Below are 20,872 nucleotides of genomic sequence, written 5' to 3'. Positions count from 1 at the left end.
CACACAGGGTGGGCTGGGATTGAACCCAGGTCTTCAGAACTGTGAGGCCAGTAAATATCAATTTAGAAAAATACTGTTTGTCATGCCTTCCAGCCATTGACCTGAAAGTTGTAGCAGAACAAAAGGAAAATGAAAGACTACTGTCTTATGGGGGAATCTGCTAGGTGGATGCCACCCGGTACCAAAGGACCAAGGGCAGTCCTCCAGCCGGTCCGGTCCACGAATGCTGTGTAGTTTTTTGTCGAAAAATTGTGATGTTTGTCGCCATTTAATGACTGGTTGGGTTGGGTGAGCGTCCCTTGAGTGTCCATACATTTTTCTTAAAGAGGTGCACATATAGCTGAATTATATTCACAACGGAAAGAGGCCTGGGCCGGATATTATATCGGAATTGTACTCTTCACATTGGCATGAAAAAATCCGATACGTCACGTTGGGCAAAAAAATATAAATTGACCTGCAGTCAACTGTGCTCGGCCCCAGCTTCCCCAAACCCTGAAAGAATAAACACAAAGATGGCTGAGTGGATGTATAGATCAATTTTTTTATTGGCCTTTACATATTCCAACCATCCAAACACAATACCTGGCAATACCTGACAGAGTTGGGCAGACTCCATTCATCCATTTTCTGAGCCGCATTTCCTCACATGTGTCTTGAGAGTGCTTGACCCTATTCCAGCAATCTTTGGGGAGGAGGCAGGGTACACCCTGAACTGGTTGCCAGCCAGTCACAGGGGACACCTAAACAAACAACCATTCGCACGCACAATAATACCTACGGGCAATTTCGAGTGTCCAATTAAGGCTGCATGTTTTTGGGATGTGGGAGGAAACCGGAGTGTCCAGATAACACACAGTTACGGGGAGAACAAAGCAAACTCCACACAGGCGGGGCCAGGGTTTGAAACCAAGTTCTTAAAGCTGTGAGGCAGATGCTCTAATCACTTGTTCCAATGTGCCGTGTTAGGCAGCATTGACTTGTTTAAAAATCCTAGATTAAGACAAAGACGAAAATATGTAGATACTTTTTTCAATGTAAAGTTTTGTTTGAAAAAAAATTTTTTTAGATTTCTTGCTAATCCAGCTAACAAACAGAAACATAATTAACGAAAATTAAGACGTTACTAAATTATCGATTTTGAGTAGCGTGGTAGCTAAAGTTTGTACTAACCACTTTGTTTAAACAATCTGTTAGTGACCATAGAAAAAGTGGGAATAAATTGGAAGGAGCACCATTTTTGTCCATTTAGCAAACTCCCGACGGCCCGCTGAGCACCTTTATTAAATAGGAAGAACACCGGAAAGAGCAAGCAGCTTTAATCACCAAGCCGGACATTGAGAAGGAATTTCACACAAAGGTCCAGGCAGCTATTTAGCACGATGTGATAGTCATCCGAAAGTAGTTTACACTAAATGAGGATTTAGCATTTAATGGCTCGCTATCTTCTGGGGATCAGCAGAGCTTTAAGGGCGTTCCCATTCCCTTCCTTCAATTATCTGTTGTTGTCAACAAGTAGAGCTTTGGTATGATTAGCATTTAATGCACCTCCGTCTGCATCAGAAATTCCTTTTGTGCAAGTTCCTGAGCTATGCAAATATTCACCACCCGCTGGGGGCCAACGACCTGACCCACGGCCATTCGGATGCTCAGCAAGTCTGGCGGGTCTGGTCTAGACCAAGAGAGACAAGATCACTCTTTCATCTCAGCATCCTTCCGTAGCTGTGTCTCCATGACAACAATCAAACTAAAAGTTAAAAAGAAATCCACAGGCTTGTAAAGACAATTCTTGTGCACACTGAGCCAACAAGCTTAGAAAATGCTGGAGTAGCACAATTGTGGAACAATATTTTTGGACTGTAAAACTGCATGCGAGAAAGAGCAACAAACGTTTTTCTGTTACCTGACATTACCATTGTCAGGCAGTTTTATACAAAAACGTTCTTTGATCATTCTTGATTTAAAAAAAAAAAAAAACAAAACCGTTCCCAGGGCTGAAAACTGAAGCAGAACAAGAACTTGTGTCTAATGGCCTTTGCGGGTTTTACAGCACCCATGTGACACACAATCAATTTCAGTCTTCCCTAATTCTTTCTGTTTAACGCTAAAATAGTCTTTAATAATTTTTCTGACACGCTTCATTCAGTGTATCATGAGAAATGCTTAGGTGGCGCTAAACAGTGCACGGCATTGTGTGTTGAGTGCCTTTAATGAACACAGATTGCTTATGTCCAAAATGGAGAGAAGACGAAACAAAGTTTACCCAATGTCCTCCTCTTGTAATAAAGGGATACATCAAGAAGCCCCACCCCACCCCCATCCCCACATACACACACAAACACACAACATAAGGATGTACCCTTACAAACTGGCACACTGAAATGGATTACGGCATTGCCTCGGTCCCATGAAAATGGAATCGTCTCCTACCAAGATTGGTTGCGGAGGTCACCGATTATCCTCTCTTTTACGAAAGAACAAAAAGCATGACTGCCGGTTGCAGTCCCAAGCAGTCAAGTGGACTTTCTAGTAAAGAATGTTCTCAGTGAGCCAACCATGCTTTAACACTGGAGAGGTCCACGTTGATGAGGACCACATTTTACTCTGTCATTTTGCCTAGTACAAATAACTTCTCAAGCAGGAAGAATCCAGCGCCAACATAGAGTGTGTTACTGCAAAGTTTCCGTCATAAAGTCGAGGTAGTTGCAAACTTCCATGATAGTTCAGATGATAATCTTAAACTGTCATGTGTGACCCCGATATAAAAACAAAAACATGGCAGACGACTGATTAGAGCGTCTGCCTCACAGTTCCCTCGGACCAGTGTTGAAATCGCGGCCCCTCCTTTGTGGAGTTTCCATGTTCTCCCCGTGTCTGCGTGAGTCTTCGCTGTGCACTCCAGTTACCTCCCACGTCCCAACCCAAAAACATGCAATTATTGGAGACTCTAGATTGCTCAGAGGTGTGAACCTGAGTGCAGATGTTTTTTTGTAAATGTGTGCTCTGTGATACACTGGCAACCGCTTCAGGGTGTACCACGTCTCCTGCCCGGGATAGGCTGCAGCACTCCCACGACCCTTGTAAGGATAAGCAGCTCAGATGATAAATGGACACTCTCATTTATCAAGTTGAGAATATTAAAATACTGTTAAAGGCTTCTTTATACACGCACGTGCTGCAACCGCCTTAATACTCAAGTGCAACCCAAGTGCTCAATTTTGAAAATGTGCTGCAGTTCTTCAAGTCAGAGGTGTTGCTACGGCTGGAATAGAGCTCGTGCACGTGACGTTACAATTTTCATCGCGCCATATTGCCGGTCAAACAGAGCTACTCGACATTGAACTGGAGGAGAATATTTACGATACCCAAGACCTGTTGTGCTGTTGGTTGTCACAACAGTCGGAACAGATATTCAAAGAGATCATTCTATGGAATATCAGATGAAAAGACCAGAAAATATTGATGGATTTCGGCAAAAAAAAACATGATGGATAGAGCCCAACCAAAATACACACACACCTGTGTACCGATCGCTTCATTTTAGGTAGGAATTATTCTTCTCAATCTCAAATTATGAAAAAAGTATTTATAATGCCAAATTGGCTCATTTGAGAACAATGCGTATTTAAAAAAAAAAACTGTCTGTTGTAGAGGTTTACGGAGGTTATGTGTGGCCACAATCGCTTCCATGTACGTTCCATGGAGAAGACACCGTACTCTTTTTTTTTTTTTTTCCAATCACAGTTAATGAATGCGAGTGTGTAAAACCGAGGTTCATTTATTTAAATATTGGTATTTGTATTGAACACGAGCTGAAAAGATCGATGGATCCCGGCAAAGATTAACGCGTTGCCAAACACACTTCCGCGTTCACTAGTCGTCAAAACTGTCACTATGTGGGATTTATTCCTGGTGAGAACAGATCGAGCAACAAAGTATTCGTATGCGTCCAGAGTTTTCTACACTTTCAAACTTTTCCTTGTAAATCTCAACGACTTATTCACTAGATCCATGTGTAGATCCAGTTGTCCAAGATAAGCGGAAGCGAATAAACACTCCAATTTCTTATCGGCGAAAACATCCATATCGGCATTAAATACGGGTCATCTATGCCGAGTTTATCTAATTTTTCCACATACCGTCGTTTATTTTCACCTTCTAAATGTCTGACGGTATCGGAGAAGACTCTAAGTGTTGTGCTACAAGACATATTTCTGTGCCGTCTCCAACCAACTTAGCATTGAGTAATACTTAGCTTGACCGGCAAGATGCCGAGGTAAACAAAAGTCACGTGATTTTATGACGTAGGTGCACGAGCTCTATTGGCTAGGACACCCCAGGGCGGGGTTTCCTCATCACATTTTGGATATTTGCGGTAGCAGTTTTTACTTTCCTTTCAGTAATAAGGAACAAATCAACGACAATGGCGAACGTGGAAGTGTGTCTGCCCTAACAAATGGACCTAAATGACCAGATGATACATTTAATCACGCTGCCAAATCGATCAAGAAGGCAGCGACATGGGTGGTATCTGGACCCAGGATGAACAGTGAGTACGTCATCATGGCATGTGAGTAAATGGGCCAATCATGAGAGATGAGCTCCACGAGTCTCCCCGTGCAGCAACTGTTTAGTTTTTCATGCGTGCGGCTCATGACGCACAGGCTACACAAAGGTACCTGCCGGGACAACGTGTAGGTCACGTGATGCAATGCAGGCATAACCAGGTTTGTATTGTGCAGAATTGCCACACAGATCATTTTGCGCGCTGTGCGAGAAGAATATGCAAATATATCGATTGATCAAACCTGGCTGATTTTGCGACTGAATACAGTGTCTGAAAGGCATGTCCAAACGACTACTATAAAGAGCTGCGCCAGTGTAGTCCGGGCAAAACCGGAACGTTGAAATGACAGAAGCAAAATTTAGCATTACATATTCAGCAATGCAATTTTGGGACTTCTGAATGGTCTTCATTTGAGCTGATTTGAAGCTAGTCACAAGAAGGAGTCATGGCATGTCATCTTTTTAAAAACTCCGTTTAGGTGTTCATTTTCCTGCACGTGGGTCTTTTAAGCACACTATGTTAACCGGTGCTGGCCCCTCCCATTGCAGTTTTCTGGATGTGTGCATTTTAAAGACTGAAGGGGCACACGCTGTGTACCTGCCCTTGCTATTGCCACACACAAGGGCGAGTTGAATCTAACAAAGTATGGCTTTTATGTGGTTGCTACCTTCCCCCAAAATATCAGAGCCTTTTATTTATTTTCTGCAAATAAGTGTAAAACTTTTTTTAAGCCAATGATCAACAACACTTGCTGCCAACAGCGTGAGCAATCTGATACAGTGAGTGAATAAACAATTTATCACCTGCTATATGGTCCTCAGTCAGAAAAGGATGGCGTGCCCTCTCCAGGTCGGGGATGAGATCCTTCCCCAAGTGGAGGAGTTCAAGTTTCTTGGGGTCTTGTTCACGAGTGAGGGAAGAATGGAGCGGGAGATCGACAGACAGATCGGTGAAGCGTCTGCAGTGATGCGGACTTTGTATCAGAACGTCATGGTAAAGGGGAACTAAGTTGAAAGGCGAAGCTCTCGATTTACCAGTCAATCTATGTTCCTACCCTCACCTATGGGTATAAGCTGTGGGTCGTGACCGAAAGAACAAGATCCCAGATACAAGCGGCCCAAATGAGTTTCCTCCGCAGGGTGTCTAGGCTCGGGATCCCTCCGGAAAAGCTGGAAGAAGTGGCTGGGGAAAGGGAAGTCTGGATATCCCTGCTGAAGCTACTTCCCCCGCGACCCGACCCGGAAAAGCAGTAGATAATGGATGGATGGATGGATGGATGGATATTTGGAATCTTTTTAAAATGTTGCAATTTTAATAAATGAGGAAACATCGTAAGCAATTCCACGACCAATCTGTTCAAGCAAACAGAATTTAATGCCTGCAATTTAGGATCTTAGTAAATCAGTCCCAAAATCGCCGGTCAACCAGTTTCGCCTCAGAGGTCCCACTGTAGTTGAAGTCGCTGAAAGAAGTGAAAAAGTGGAGATGGACGGCTGACAACAAATAAGGTTGATTTAACTTTGCCCGACACACACACACAAGTTCTTTTTGTAGCCAAGTGGCGGATGCGAGTTTTAGCGTGTGCAGCTTGTGCCGTTACACGAATGCCTGGAGTCCTGTCATGGTAGAGGCCAGACAGAAGCTGCTCAAGTCTCACACTGCCATATGGGGACCGACAGACTGACACACACACACACACACACACACACACACACATTGTGGCTGATGAGAGTAGCAGTGGTTGCCGCGATGGCGTGTACAGACTACAGAGAGTCCACTGTGCTGCGCGCAAGCCACATTTCACTTCTGCCAGATTGACCTGCAGCTCGCTGATAAATGACAAGCTGGAAATCTTTTTTTACAATTTTGGACATCACGACAGATCTGAGGCATACGCTTGACATCTTGATTAGATAAACAGCCCAGTACGTCACAGATAGATTTGATCCCACTATCCATGCTAAACTATTTCCTCTTTGTTCTGTGGTCTGGAAGGAGTCAAAGTGGAACCCTGCATATTCGGGTTTCGGCATTCGCAAATTCACCTATTTGCTGCTTGTAACATGACATGACAGCAATATTATATTCATATTCACATTTTAGTGTCTCAATTGAGACAACCAATGGTTTCTTTCACTGTAACCACATCAAAACAATTCTCTGCTCAGTCAACTTTCCACTCAACAACACCCCTTGGCCCTCGTCCCACCACAACTTTCATGTCCTTCGTGGATTCATACATCCCGTGTCGACCTTGTTTGATCAGGAACTCGACATTCGAACGCTTGCTCTTGTGCCGAGACTGAGTGAAGTGGAATCAAATGTGAAAATTGTAGAATTACAAAGTGTGGTGTTGTTGTTTTTTTTTTTTTTATTAAGGCAATTGTGTACATTATCCAGTATTAAGTTTCAAGGGGTAAGAACTTGAGATTTTCTAATTTGCTTTCTATTCGGTACCTGTTTTGATCCAGTAAGTGAGCCTAATAGAAAAGCAGCAGTCACACTCACAATCCCACCTAAGGGCAATTCAGTCTCTCCAATCAATCAATTTTTGGGATGTGGGAGGAAACCGGAGTGCCTGGAGAAAACCCACGCAGGCACAGGGAGAACATGCAAGCTCCACAAAGGCAGGGCTGGGATTTGAAGCCCATTCCTCAGAATTGTGAGGCCAATGCTCCAACCAGTTGTCACTGTGCTGCCAAACTTTTTTTTTTTTTTTGCAATTAAATAAATAAACAAAGACAATGTCGTGTTACTTTGTTCTTACATTCATTTTCCAAGTAGAAAGTTATCTGAAAAGTTTGTCAGTCGGCATTTAGAACATGCTGTTGTTCCTGTCCAATCGACCACTTTATTACTTCAGAGACACTGAATGCATCTTTATCCTCAGCTGTTCCATCAGGAGAAATACAAAATTAAGACTGTGGTAAACAAAAAGGAAAATGTAATATTGACCCGTGCCGACCCTTAACGTCACTTAATGCGCACACGGTACAAATTGTTATTGCGCGCAGAATATTGTGGAAATCATCCGTCGTGTTTGGTCTGTTTTATTCACATGCTGTAATGACGCACTCAGCGTTCCAATTGTGCTTCTGGGAATAAATCAATTTCAAGTGGTTCATTTAAACGCCTTTGGTGACCATCAAAGAACTCTAAAAAACTGTTCAAATTTGTGTTATTTGGCCCATTGGGTTACATGACAATTTCCTGGGACTTCACCGTTTTAAAATGTTTCATAATTTCAAAACACAAACATTTGAAATCTCAATCTTACTTAAGAGGGACACTATTTTGATGACTCACAGGTAAAAAAAAAAAAGATAAACCTCGACGCCCAGTCAACCCACACAACGTTTTGCAACATGGCCACCCTAAAACCTATTTTGACCTTGCAGTGGCCGTGCATCAACACTGGTTTCTGTTTTTTTTTTTTTTTTTTTTGGGGGGGGGGAAATCCAGCGATGTTTTGTGCTCGTAAGCGACAAGTGGGAAAACATCGCAATGATTTGTGAAGTTGCCAATGCATGTGTAGCAAACTGCTGGTGCCCCCGACCCCCGGCACTATAAAATACTCCCAACCACCAATTCATTCACGAGCCCTTAAAATCCTCCTGCAGTGCTAGAGGTTCACACCTTGACACAAAGACCACGACAGGGGGTCCGAGCCCTCTCACCTCTGCATACAGAGGCTGTTGTATTAAACAAGGTGGGGGCGGGGGAAGCAGCTGTTGAAATAAACCCGACACACACAAACATTCACAGTAATGGGCACAGGCTCGGCTCCCTGTCCAATAGGGCCAAACTATGACCGTGTCGCAGGTTTTAATGCTAAATAAAGGACAGCCCATATCAAATTACCATCAATGATGAGTGACTAATTGAAGGGGTGTGTGGAAGTCGGGCTCCAGATCGAATGGACCCTGTGAGCTGAGTCGGCTCTCTGGACGCGAAGCCAACTCCCAAAGCAGACATGACCTTAATCGTGACGGCAGGATGGGGGCCCTTTCGATTTTTTTTTTTTGTGTGTCACCATGCACACTCAACGTCAAAAAAAAAAAACACAGCCTCATTCTCTGGACAAGACCACTTTCCCCAGTTCATACCATACCTAACGACACAGGCGCTTTGTGTTGCAAAACAAATGCAGCAGTGTAGCGGCCATCACGTCTTTGGCGGTATATCGAACAGCGGTGTGGCAATGTTTCACATTTAAAACAGATTTTCAGCAGTGACCCAAGGAAGAAAGTCACGCTGAAAAGAAGGCTGTAAAGACAAAGCGACCATTGTTTGTGTGCGTGCGTGTAGTGCGGAGCTCAAATACTTAGTTTAATTTGGAAGCACAGACATACACAAAGTACAGCAGTGATAGCAATCAAGTTTGCAAGAGCGCTCACGCTTGCCATTTGAGCGAACTGAATGGACCTTGGTCTAATGTCAATATTAACTCAACTAAACCTGTTTGCAAAGGTGGACTCTGTGGAACTGATGACCTCAATATATTGGTTAGCCATAAAACGCATACGCGGGACAACCTGATGAAATAAAAATGTTGGCAAGCTTGTCAAAATATTCACCTATATGGACCTTCAAATGTTTGAAAAAGACCCTGTAACGGGTACTCGAGTATTTTTGAGTACTTCAAGTACAAGAAAAAAATCCCTGCCTCGAGGCTCCGTTTATCTATCTCAATCAATGCCGTCCCTGGCAGTTTGATACTACTGGATGCGGTAGTTGCCATTTTCGTGGCAGGAAAGACGGAATGTGTTGTAAAGCTCGATTGGTCAAGCATCATCGACACGAGGGAAAAAGGTGCAACCGAGACGCAGACGAGTAGTGTGAAAATGCAAAACACCATAAACAACAACAAAAAGAAGATGGCAATGATGTCTGAAAAGACAAATAAGAGAGGGGAAAAAAACCGCCATTATTGTGTCACTTCCTTAAATGGTAATTGCTTTAGTTGCACAACAGGCTCATTACTCCTTTTTGAGTCACGATTTTTTTTAATACTTACGTAATAGAAATGCTCAGAAAAGGAGAAAAATTCAAAGTTTAAATGGTAATTTATTCAGCTATATTTTGTGTTTGTTTGAAATTGCATCGCTGAAACTATTTCAAGACAAGAAAATACAGTTTGCTGCACAATGTTAATTGTCTTGGATTTACATTAATTAGGGGTTGTGGGTTCGTATCCCAATGGGGCCTCCACTCCCTGAGAAGGGTTGCGTCAGGAAGGGCATCCGGCGTAAAAATTGTGCCAAACATATACGTGCGTTCATCTGAGATGACACGCTGTGGCGACCCCGAAAGGGACAAGCCGAAAGAAACATACAATAATTCTAAACAGTTGATCATTTAAAAAAAAAGTAATTCATGTTTAGGTTAGATGTCTTATTTTTTCCTGTGTATTTATAATTGTTTGCTAACCAAGCAGAACTATAATTCATCTTGTACTTGTACTTGATTGTTGGATAATTTTTTTTTTTTTTTTAGGCAGGTACTCAGACACTAATTTTAGTATTTAATAGCAGCAGTCCTAAAACATGTGCCATTTCTTGCCAGGCCAGTACTTGGCAAAGTCACTTTGGTGAGAAACTTTTACAGTACATCAACTATTTGTCATCCCCCAGTCTTGGGTTCAATGACTTATAAAACATGTTCCACAAACACTCAACACAGTCGGTTGCTCCTCTGCAGTATTTTCTATCCGGCAACAACAGCTCTGTGTTTTGGTTTTGACGTAGTTGAAAAGAAGCAATTTCATCACTTTTTATGTTTGTACAGTATGTGTAAAAAAACCAACTACCATTAGCACCAGTTTTCACACACTCCCAGCCAAGTCCGCTATTTCCTTTTTTTTTCCTTTTTTCTTTTTTTTTTTTTTTTACAGCCCGTAACCCTTTGCGTGGCCACTTCGCTACGATGCAACTCCCTAATCCTCTCCTTGTCACCACAGAGTCAGTCATAGATGGAGTATTCCAACAACTATAGTCAGCACACAGATCTGGAAAGACACGCATCTTCTGGTTGGACTTGAATCCTTGGATCTCAGTTCATTTCGGTCAATTCTGCTTCTCACTTTTTTTTTCGGTTTCACTGCACAAATCACGTTCCATAAAGGCCAGCTCGCATGAGTTTGTTGTGGAGGAAACAGTTCCATGAAACACCAAAGCAGAGATTGGAGCAGAGCCAGCCCCTCTTTCAGTTCCATCCTCCGTGGCTTCTGACCTTGCAAATGGACAGACATACTCCATCATTTGGTGGAAAGTCTTCGCAGAGGAGTGGAACTGTTATATTGCAGCACCAAAGCAGTAAGAACTTGGCACTTTTGTAACTTTTCCCTTCCAACCAGTGGAACCTGTCCCAATACTTTTGTCTGATGAGTGTATGTTGGACACACACTTGCCCAATAGTTTATCCATTCTTCGGCCACTACCCCGAGGCCAACTTCCTTGGTGGGCCGCCTGCCAGCCTCCCAGTTTAATTTTATTACGTGAAGCCAGAGGGCATGACAAGGACTTCATACATAAACTTTGTGCTGAATGTCAAAGTGGGGAAAAAGTACGGCTTTGTGTCTGCAGGCCTGGCGGTCCAGATACTTGGAGCTATGGCAGAGACTCCAACCACAACAACACGCACCTTTGGACACGCACATCTGGCAATTTGTCAAATGCAGATATATTTTTACTGCCAAGGTTGGAGTAAGAGCTGTCCAACTTATCCCAACAGGGAGAGACTCCTCCGCATGTAACCCTCGCATGACCTCAGCCTGGGATTCTAGCGACTCCCCCACTTGCTGTGTCTCCACAACACCGACGAGACAGCCAAAAAAAAAAAAAAAAAAAAAGATGAATTCACAAGTCGGATGACATATTTGAATGCGTCAGCTCGTAAGAAAATGTTTAAGAAGAGCAGTGTTTCACGGATATTGCAAATTTGTTTTCGGTCCTATAGGTTACAGTAATTCACAAAGAATGGCTCAAGGAACTTGCTTGTTGAAAACATTTCACCTTGCATCCAAAAATGCTTTTTCAGACCAACATTTTAAGGCACCCCATTTATCTCTCTGGTGTTCCCTGGAGGTGGGCAATAAGTATATAATAATGTCAATTTGCAAGCATTTTGAAGACATCCATCCATGCGTCTATCCACAATAGAGCTTGTGCAACTTTGTCATCAAACCATGTCACTTGTCGGAAGTGCCGATCAAACAAACCATTCTTCGGTGCTAAGTCGGTTGGAGACGACGCGAAAATACATCTACGTATACCGTTAAACATTCAGAAGGGGATAATAAACGAAGGTACGTGGAAAAATGAAAGACACTTGGCATAGAGGACCCATATTTAATGCCAAAGTCGATGTATTTGCCAATAAGAAATTGGACTATTAACCAGCTTCCGCTTGTCTTGGAAAACTGGATCTATGCATGGATCTGGTGAGTAATTCGTCGAGATTTACACGGAAGAGTTTGAAAGCGTGTAAAAGTCGTGACGCCTACAAATACTTCATTGCTGTATCTGTTCTCAATCAAGAATAAATCCCACATAGTGATGGAGCCACTCAGATGTTTTTCAATACAAATACCAATATTTAAATAAATGACCCCTGCTTTTACACAAACTCGCATTCATTAACTATGATTGGAAAAAAAATAGCAAAAAGACTCCTCATACACGGAACTGTGTTGCGGCCACACGTTAGACTTTGGTAAACCTCTCCGTGGCAGATGTTTTTTTTTAAATATGCATTGTTCTCAAATCGAGGCCAATGCAATTTTAAAAAAGAAAATAAATTGCTGGGATAGGCTTCAGCCCCCGTACACGGAAGCGTGTTGCAGCCACACGTTAACCTACTAAACCTGTGTGACCGACGGTTTATTTTCTTTTTTAAATATGCATTGGACGCATTTGAGAACAATGCATATTTAAAAAAAAAAAAAAAAAGAACGTCTGTTGGGGAGAGGTTTACCGAAGTTTAACATGTGGCCACAACACACTTCCGTGTACGTTGGAGACAATACGATGGGATATTCTAGCCCATTTGATTTTGGACCAAAGGTAGACTACACCCTGGTCTGGTGACTAGTCAATCAACCTCAGTGAACATAAGAGACAGACAGGACAGGCTGTCTGCACCTCGGTTAGTTGATTGGATCACTCGCCATCAGTGACCACACATTGAAAGCCTGAGAGCGCAAAACATTTACTGCGACACGGCTCCGAAAGTGAAAGTGCATCAAAAAGTTATCATGAAAACTGTTGTGTGTAACGAGTGTTAATTTTAGACACATCACAGTCTAAACAATGGCGCATCATGCATTAAATGCTGCTCAAGATGATTATTATTCCCTTCCAACAAAATCTTCTGTGACCAACACAATACGGAGATTCATAATCCGACTGATATTTTCAGGAGGAATACAATTATAACGTCCCACAAAAGTGGAGAATCCCATTCAGAGAAGTGAGATTTTGTCTTCAGTTTTTCCTAAAGTTAAGTTATGTCTGTTTTTTGTTTGTTTGTTTTTTGTCTTTTACATTGAGAGTAGTCAAACTTTGTTTTTACTTGTATACTTGTGAGAGTTAAGTTTAGGAAGGTAAAACGTTTATGAAGGCCCTGGAGTCGATTATTTCCAAATCCCAAAGAAACACTGAAATGGATCCTGTTCGACTTTAGAAATCCACCAGGTACGCCAACAAAGTGCAGCGAAAAGACAGTTTTGCAAGTTTGTGTGCTTTCTTTACAAAGTGATCATTCCAACTTCTAGCCTGGCATGCATATTAAACCATTTGTTGGTTTTTCTAATTGTTCGTTTGGATGTTTTGACACCTTCGCCTTTCAAATATGAAACTTTTGGGGAAAAACCCACAGGACAACTTTCCAATTTTTACTCGCTCAGTGTCATACAAACATACCCTAATCTGCTCACTCACACTGGAGTAAGCCCTCTAGTAAGACTCTTTGTTTCTTTCTCCTTCCCCCACGGGCACAGCGCCGCACCGCATTAAAAGTTCAGTCATCAATAAGATGACGTCTCCCCATCCTTAATGAGGTGAAGAGAGATGATGCGGAGTCCAGACAGTGTGTGTGTATGTATGGAGGGGAGAGTCTGAGGAGTGGGGGAATTAAAAAGCCCTCCCGGATGACATCAGCCTTTGAGGTCGTAAGGAGGTGGAGGGAGTGGGGAGATGTTGCAATGAGGCATCTTACACATTCAAAATCAGCAAATCTTCCCAGGAGCCAGGGCCAGGAGATGACGAGAGGTGTGTGTGTGTGTGTGTGTGTCTCCTCTTGTCTGGATAACCAGGGAAGGACCAAGGAGGAGAAATTTAACTGTTGAACACTTTCAGGAAGGAAGTCAGAATATCCCAAAGTGAAATATTTTGGGGGCTAGTGATTATTACAATTGCAGGAGTTTACATTACATCCAAAGCAGCACCCCCCCACCCAAAAAAAAAGCATCAGTCAGCAAATCTGTGAAGCCGTTCCTTTCTAGTTGCCTTCGCAACACCTAATAAAAATAATCGAGCGAGAGAGACAGAGATCTAGAATTGTCACACAATGCTGTGTCTCTTCTACACACTAAGATGAGAAAATTCCAACAGAGGGATCAGCTGAGCCGGCGGGGGACGCGTCACAAGCACGACCACCGAACGCAGTTAATGGAAGCGGCACACTGAGGGAACGATCGCGTGTGGAAAAGCATTCATTCGGGTTATCTCATTTTAGACTGACGGACAGACGGGTTCGCGTGCACGTAACTGGTCACTTCTGATTCCTGGTGTAAAATGTGGTGCGGTCTTTAAAAAAGAAAAAGAAATAAAGTTCAACTCACCTGGGGGAGTCGGCCAAATAAAAGTCGACCGAGTATCCGAAGTAGCTGCCCTGGTCCCCGCTGTAAACAGACGGGCTGTCCACGTCCAGGTTGAAGGCACATCCCAAAGGAGAAGCGAACAGGAGGCCGGCGAGGCACAGCAGCGAGCGGCCCACCACAGCGACAATCCCCGGCGCCGTTGAGCCAACTCGCCCCGCGCACATTTTGACTAAATGGGGGTCCGCTGAAATTGGTTTCCAGTGACAACTCGTTGGTTTTGCGCTCTTTCGCTGGTTAGTGCTCTTTGGGTTGAAAAGCAAAACGAGCTTAGAGCGACATCCCGGCGACTTGGATCTAGTCAAAGGACTCGCGTCGTGGTGGCGAAGACCCCGTCAGCTCTTGTGCAGACCCCCGCCTCTTCTGGACTGAGCTCCAACACCCACGCCCCCGTGTCCTCATCCTCGAATAATCAAACTCGGAGCAGGGAGTTCCCGCAGCAAACTTTGGAGGAGGAGGAGGAGGTGGAGGTGGAGGTGGAGCCAGTGATTCCCTGCGACGAGAAGAGCAAACTTTTCACAGTACATCAACTCATCTTTGTTTATGTCTATCTATCTATCTATCTACCTATCTATCTATCTATCTATCTATCTATCTATCTATCTATCTATCTATCTATCTATCTATCTATCTATCTATCTATCTATAACCCTAACCCTATCTATCTGGGATTTCACGATGATTAACCCGTTTAATAATGACTCAACAAAAAAAACTTTGATAGTTGTTATTTGATATTATTATACTGTGTAGTATTATAAAATGTTAAATGTCAAATGGTAATAATGCCTAAAGTGCATGTTAAGTCATTTCAATGCTTTTTTCCCCCTAAATAATGAATCTGTTTGAAGGCTATTGCTATAAAAGTGCAAAACTGAGACCAATTTACTACTGCAATACTGAATTTATAAGATCTAACAAACAGGTTTTCAGGCAACCAGTTGTCCTGATACACGGGCGCCAAGACTTTTTTTTACCCCAAGATCTACTTTTCAAGCAGCCAGCATCTCGCGATCGAGGAGGGGAGTTAGACGTACTTTTTTTTCAAGAATCTTTGATCATCAATGATGAAACAGAATGACCACAAAAGATCACAAATCACTACAAAAATGCAAAAATATTTATTTGAAAGTCTATTGAGGATTCTTTATGTGTAAATGTATGCTTGTGTAACTTGCATAACCGCATGAGCCAATATTGCACACCATAATTAACTTTAAACATGTTTTGTAACTATCTGAGTTCACGATGATGATCACGAAACATCGTACCAATGAAAAGGCACACCTGGGCTTTGTCACTCACGTCAGCGGATTCGTCCAACTGCAGTGAGAAACACTCACAATCTTCGATGTCCTTCCACGCATCAGCCATGGCTTCACACCGCCTTTACAGCTGCAGAGATTTTATTGAAAATAATATTCCCACCTTATTTTTAAAAGATTGGAACAATGAGTCAGCCTCGTTTACCATCTCTCCATCTTGGAAGGACTTCTATTTATTAACGATGATGTGATGAACTATATTGTGTGAAAAGTGACTGGTGTTGGGATTTTAGTTCGTTCACTTGCAGATGAGGCAAACGCACTTCGAAAATGACACTGTGAAAAAGTTGTCCGCCTCACATTCCGTATGAAAGTGATATGTTTTTTCTTCTTTGCTCCAGCATCCATACTCATGTTTGATAAGATTTCTTAAGCGAGGGCTTCAAATACGGGGGAACTCGCTGACTAGCGTGTTTTCCTGTACTAAGTGTCGTTGTTTGCACATGAGTGGTGAGCTAAAGGTCATAAATGTCAGGTCTTTTTTTTTTTTTTTCTCAGCACGCCGTCGCAATCGACCAAAACTGACTCGCGACCGGCTGGTCGAGGCAGATCCACGCATTGAGCACCCCTGTCCTGATTCCTTGGCCCAATGACGCAGGTGGGCTAGGCTGGAATACTTTTTGGCGTCAGAAAGATATTCAGTAAGTTGTGAGCTCCCCCTGTGGCCATTCACTGCAATTACGAGTTGGCCCATGCCTACCACTCCATCGTGCTGTTAGCTATCAAGCTACGCTTACTACATGAAAAATTGATCTTCCCTGAACTGTTTTGGATGCATTAAGTTTTTGAGCCACTGCTGAGTGGCCTGCGACTAGCAACTAGTAGTTCCTGACAATCTGAAATACTGCTATACAAAGATGAACAAATACATTATTTGTATTCAATACATTTATTCCATCAATCCATTTTCAGCACTGCGTATTCTGGTGAGAGTCACGGGGACATTTATTCTGATTTTTCGAATTACCCATTACAGTTTATGTGACAATTAAATTGATGGAATTAAAGTTTAGCCTATGTGGTTGTTTGTCTCTTTGTTTTATGTTTAGTTTGACACTAAACTTCAACCATGATCGTCAACAAATAGTCTGAAGCTTCTTTTTTGAAATGTTAACTTAATCTATCTGCCAAACTGATGCTTGTTCCAAACAGAGTTCAATTCACTGTCACTATAGAGTTTAGTGTTCATATCTTTGGTTTTTGCACGCAAATCAAAGCCCAAAAAAAATGGTCTAAACAACGACTAGTACCTCAAAAACAATAAAGGAAAACTTGTAAACCAGGTTGTTCTTAGAATCCTATCTCAAGTCACCTCTGTATCACTAGTAAACATGTTTATGGGTTTGTTATTTGTCATGGGAAACCTGAAGAACAAGAATCACGTTGATTGTACAATATCGTCCCCAATTTTACAGTACAGTATATGATCTGTTTGGAAGATTTGAAGTCAGTCCATATTTTTATGATGACTTCATTGAACAGAAGTGGGACTGATGTGGTCTAATGGGGATTTGTGGAGGAGGGGGGGCGTTACTGGAGTGACTCACACGAGACTGGAGCAACACTGTTGGGATGCTGCTCGGAACCAATCACTGAATAGAGACCCTGAACAAGGCGTCTGGAATGAGTGACTTGCTTTCGCTGATTCACTGGAAGCCGTCAAGAATAGAACAGCGGGTCCAAATTTGGCCACGTGGTAGCAACAGCACGTACTCGCCCATCCATTCTCATATTTATATTTCCGCTCCACAGCATCGCACCGCGGGTCGCGACTTACTGGTGGCAATAATCCGTCATGTCTGGAGGGTCTTTTTGCAGCTGTTGGGGGCCCCCCTAAAGGTTCCCTGCTCTAATCCTGCCCGTCAAATACTTTTCCCAACTCAAAATCAAACAGAGCGACTGCTATCGTTTAGGAGATTTTGAGTATGCGACAACAGCGTTTCAAGGCCCAGGGTGTACCCTCCCTCTTGCCCCAAATCAGATGTTTGTTCTCCAGGCGCGAAAATATTGTTTTGACTTGACTTTCGTGTTAACGTAGCTTTAATCCTGATGTTTGTTCAGTTCATGAAAGACAAACAAAGGAGCGCAAAAAAAAACATGCATCCATTTTCTATTCCTTGAGTACTCAGTGCAACACAAAATGAGCTGTAGCAGAATTTCAGCGAGAGGCGGAGTCACACCGTGGACACACACACACACACCTATGGACAAATTAGTCTTAGTGCAATTTTTGCGCAGAGAAAAGCAGTAGCCCATGCCATTCGACAATTAATCATGTATTTAGAAATACTGTTGCACTTTAAACAAGTTTTGTGAAAGTGTCATGTCATCACCTCTCTGCTTGTGAGCTCAGTCGACACTAACAGATTATTTTGTTTGTGTTCCTAATTGTCTTTCTAAGTAGCTGCTTGCGACTTTACACCTCTTATCTTTACAAAACATTTTATCTTTTTGACCTATTGAAGGATTAGGACAAATCGAGAGGTTGGTCACAATCTGGTCAGGGACATTTATCTACTACCTCCAATTTTTATCATCAAACTTACCCTAAAAAAAAATTACGATTTATACAAATTCCTAAGTGTCTTGAAGTATTTCTCAAAATACCCAAGCATGAAGAATTTTAGACTTATTTCGACACATATCTGTTGCCACAGGTAAACTGGCTAATTTTAGTGGCGGGGCAGAGCCAACTTGTATATGAAAAGGTAAAGTAGTTTCTGCACTATAAGGCGCACCACGTTATAAGGCGCACATTCAATGGCTGGCCTATTTAAAAAAAAAATTTCGTATATAAGGCGAACTGGATTATAAAGCGCATAGAATAGACGCTACAGTAGAGGCTGGGGTTACGTGATGCATCCATTAGATGGGCTCCGCTAAAGGCTCGATATTGAGCTATATATAAGGCGCACCTGATTATAAGGCACACTGTCAGCTTTTGAGAAAATTAAAGGCCCTTAGGTGCGCCTTGCAGTGTGGAAATTATGGTACTTGTTAGTGTAGTAGTGTGGCACATAATACCACTAGTCACAAATACCCCTCACCATACATAGACAACCCGTTTACAACAGGGACAAGATGAACATTATTTTAACATTATAATCAGAAGCTAATGTAGGTAACACTTCTAGGTAATGCTAATCCATGGTTAAAGTGCAGCTTTGCTTACCTTTTTGCTTTTACATGCATCTTCAAATTGGTTCTTCATCCAGTTTAGCTGCAACATAAATTTTCCGAGTGGTGATCAGGTCACCATTTAACAACAAATATCTATACAATAGTGTAGTTTGCAATATTTTACTTGCACATTCACATTCTCATATATGGACAGTTTTGAGTCTTCAGTGAACCTATCGTGCATGTTTTTTAGAATGTGGTAAGATGCTGCAGTAGACAGCAAAAACCCACACAAGCACAGGGACCACGTGCAACTTCCACACAGGAAGGCTGGAGACGAGGTTAAGACCCTAGTGTATACCTGAAACTGTGAGGCAGACATGTTCTCCACTATACCACCGTGCGGCCTATGCACAACAGTCAGCTCGGCATAGTAAATGGCCTTGCTCAAGTGACCACTATTTTCCATTTCGCTCCAAGTATGATGAAAAAAAGGGAGTGTGGTTTTATTCCTGCGCCTCAGCTTTGGCATCATCGCTCAGGCCGCCATGGCGACACAGCTGAAACACGCACACGTACACACACACACACGCTTGCAGAGCAATTCACACGACTCGACACAGCTGACACAATGTTTTAAAAATAGACCTGGAACCTAGATGGACATATAGTCATGGCAAGCACGCATTGGCTGGCTCTTGAGGTGTGTGTAGTGGTACAGCAGCAACATATTAATAGTTGGACAAGTGGGTCATATCTTCGCAAGGGTGATATCAAAGTGTGACTTGACGATAACATAGAACACGTCCAAACTAAATGTCCGAGGTGGCAACATCATTTTGGAACGTCCTTGGGTTCTTTTCACGTTTGCAAGAGTGAATACCATACAAGGCCAATAATTAATTGACAACTAATTGAATATCAAATTCAACGACAACTATTTTGATAGTTGATTAAATTAGAGACATCATTTTAAATTGTCAAAATTCTTTGGAATTTTAACATTTCAACAGTAAAGTTTCTCAGATTTCTGTAGTTCTCGGTAAAACCAAAAAGTATAAACGTTATCATCCATTTCAGTTGGGTTGCAGACAGCTAGTACAAAAATTGAATGTATTCAATATTTAAAAAAAAAATCTATACAGTACAAAGGCGTAATGAGTTTCAAATGGAAAATGGGATTTTTTTAATGTGTTTGTTCCTGCAAATGTTTATAAATAATTCTGTACATGTACTAAACTCTTAACCCAACAATAAAGTATCACTTGCCTTGAGTTGAATTCCTTCCGTCAACACATTTATAACTTAAAACAATCACAAACCAATTTATCTGTCCTCGTGGAAAAAATGGAAGTACAAAAAAATCAGTTTGGAATATATATTTTAAAAGGCAACTACTCCACCCACACTGCCAGCTAAGCAAGAATATCTTGTACTGTATTGTGTTGTCATTTTCTTGCGCAAGCATTTAAAAACACAACAAGAGAACGAGCAAATAATTCAAATCAAAATTTGGAGGCAGGCTGCCACCCACTTTCAGAGAATGTGATTTTAAGGATGCTCCACAGGTTCTCAGTAGGGTTGGGGTCAGTGGATGATCGTGGCCACACCATGAATATTCTCTCGATACCAACACAAGCTCCAAGTTCAATGGACTCTTTTGCAGCATGGGTTGGCGCTTTGTCATGGATGATCATTTTTGTTCACTGCAGAAGGTATGGTTCGCCTTTTGATACCAAGTTACATATGTTTTTGGGATTCTTTTGACACCTGCAGTCACCCCGAAGAGGCTTACTCTGTCATTGTTGATTATTCCAGCCCAAAATATCTTTCCGCCACCCATTTGCTGATGTTGCAACCTTATAGGGATACGGCGCCCCATTCCTCAAGATACACTAAATGTCAGACTCTTTGGGCCCACAGCCTACACCTGCCTTCATTTACCACTCTTTGGTCAGCCAACACTGGAGGGGCAGGGGTCTA

At 42.3% G+C, this 20,872-nt stretch overlaps 1 protein-coding gene across 2 annotated transcripts in view; it reads right to left on the bottom strand.

Moving 5' to 3' along the window:
- itga5 (integrin, alpha 5 (fibronectin receptor, alpha polypeptide)) overlaps positions 1-14,829 on the bottom strand; it is a 53,598-nt gene extending 38,769 nt beyond the window's left edge. The window contains exon 1 of one of the 2 annotated variants that reach the window (XM_061839609.1): positions 14,409-14,829. In XM_061839609.1, the coding sequence (XP_061695593.1) occupies positions 14,409-14,611 (203 nt within the window). In that variant the 5' untranslated portion in view covers positions 14,612-14,829. The remainder of the gene's footprint in view (positions 1-14,408) is intronic. The other variant, XM_061839619.1, reaches the window with a different exon arrangement.
- Between the last annotated feature and the right edge of the window lie 6,043 nt (positions 14,830-20,872).

The sequence above is a fragment of the Syngnathoides biaculeatus genome, chromosome 2, assembly GCF_019802595.1.
Source record: "Syngnathoides biaculeatus isolate LvHL_M chromosome 2, ASM1980259v1, whole genome shotgun sequence".
NCBI classification, from domain to species: domain Eukaryota; kingdom Metazoa; phylum Chordata; class Actinopteri; order Syngnathiformes; family Syngnathidae; genus Syngnathoides; species Syngnathoides biaculeatus.
The sequence above is the reverse complement of the archived record's forward strand: the minus strand, read 5'-3'. Positions and strand labels throughout refer to the sequence as shown.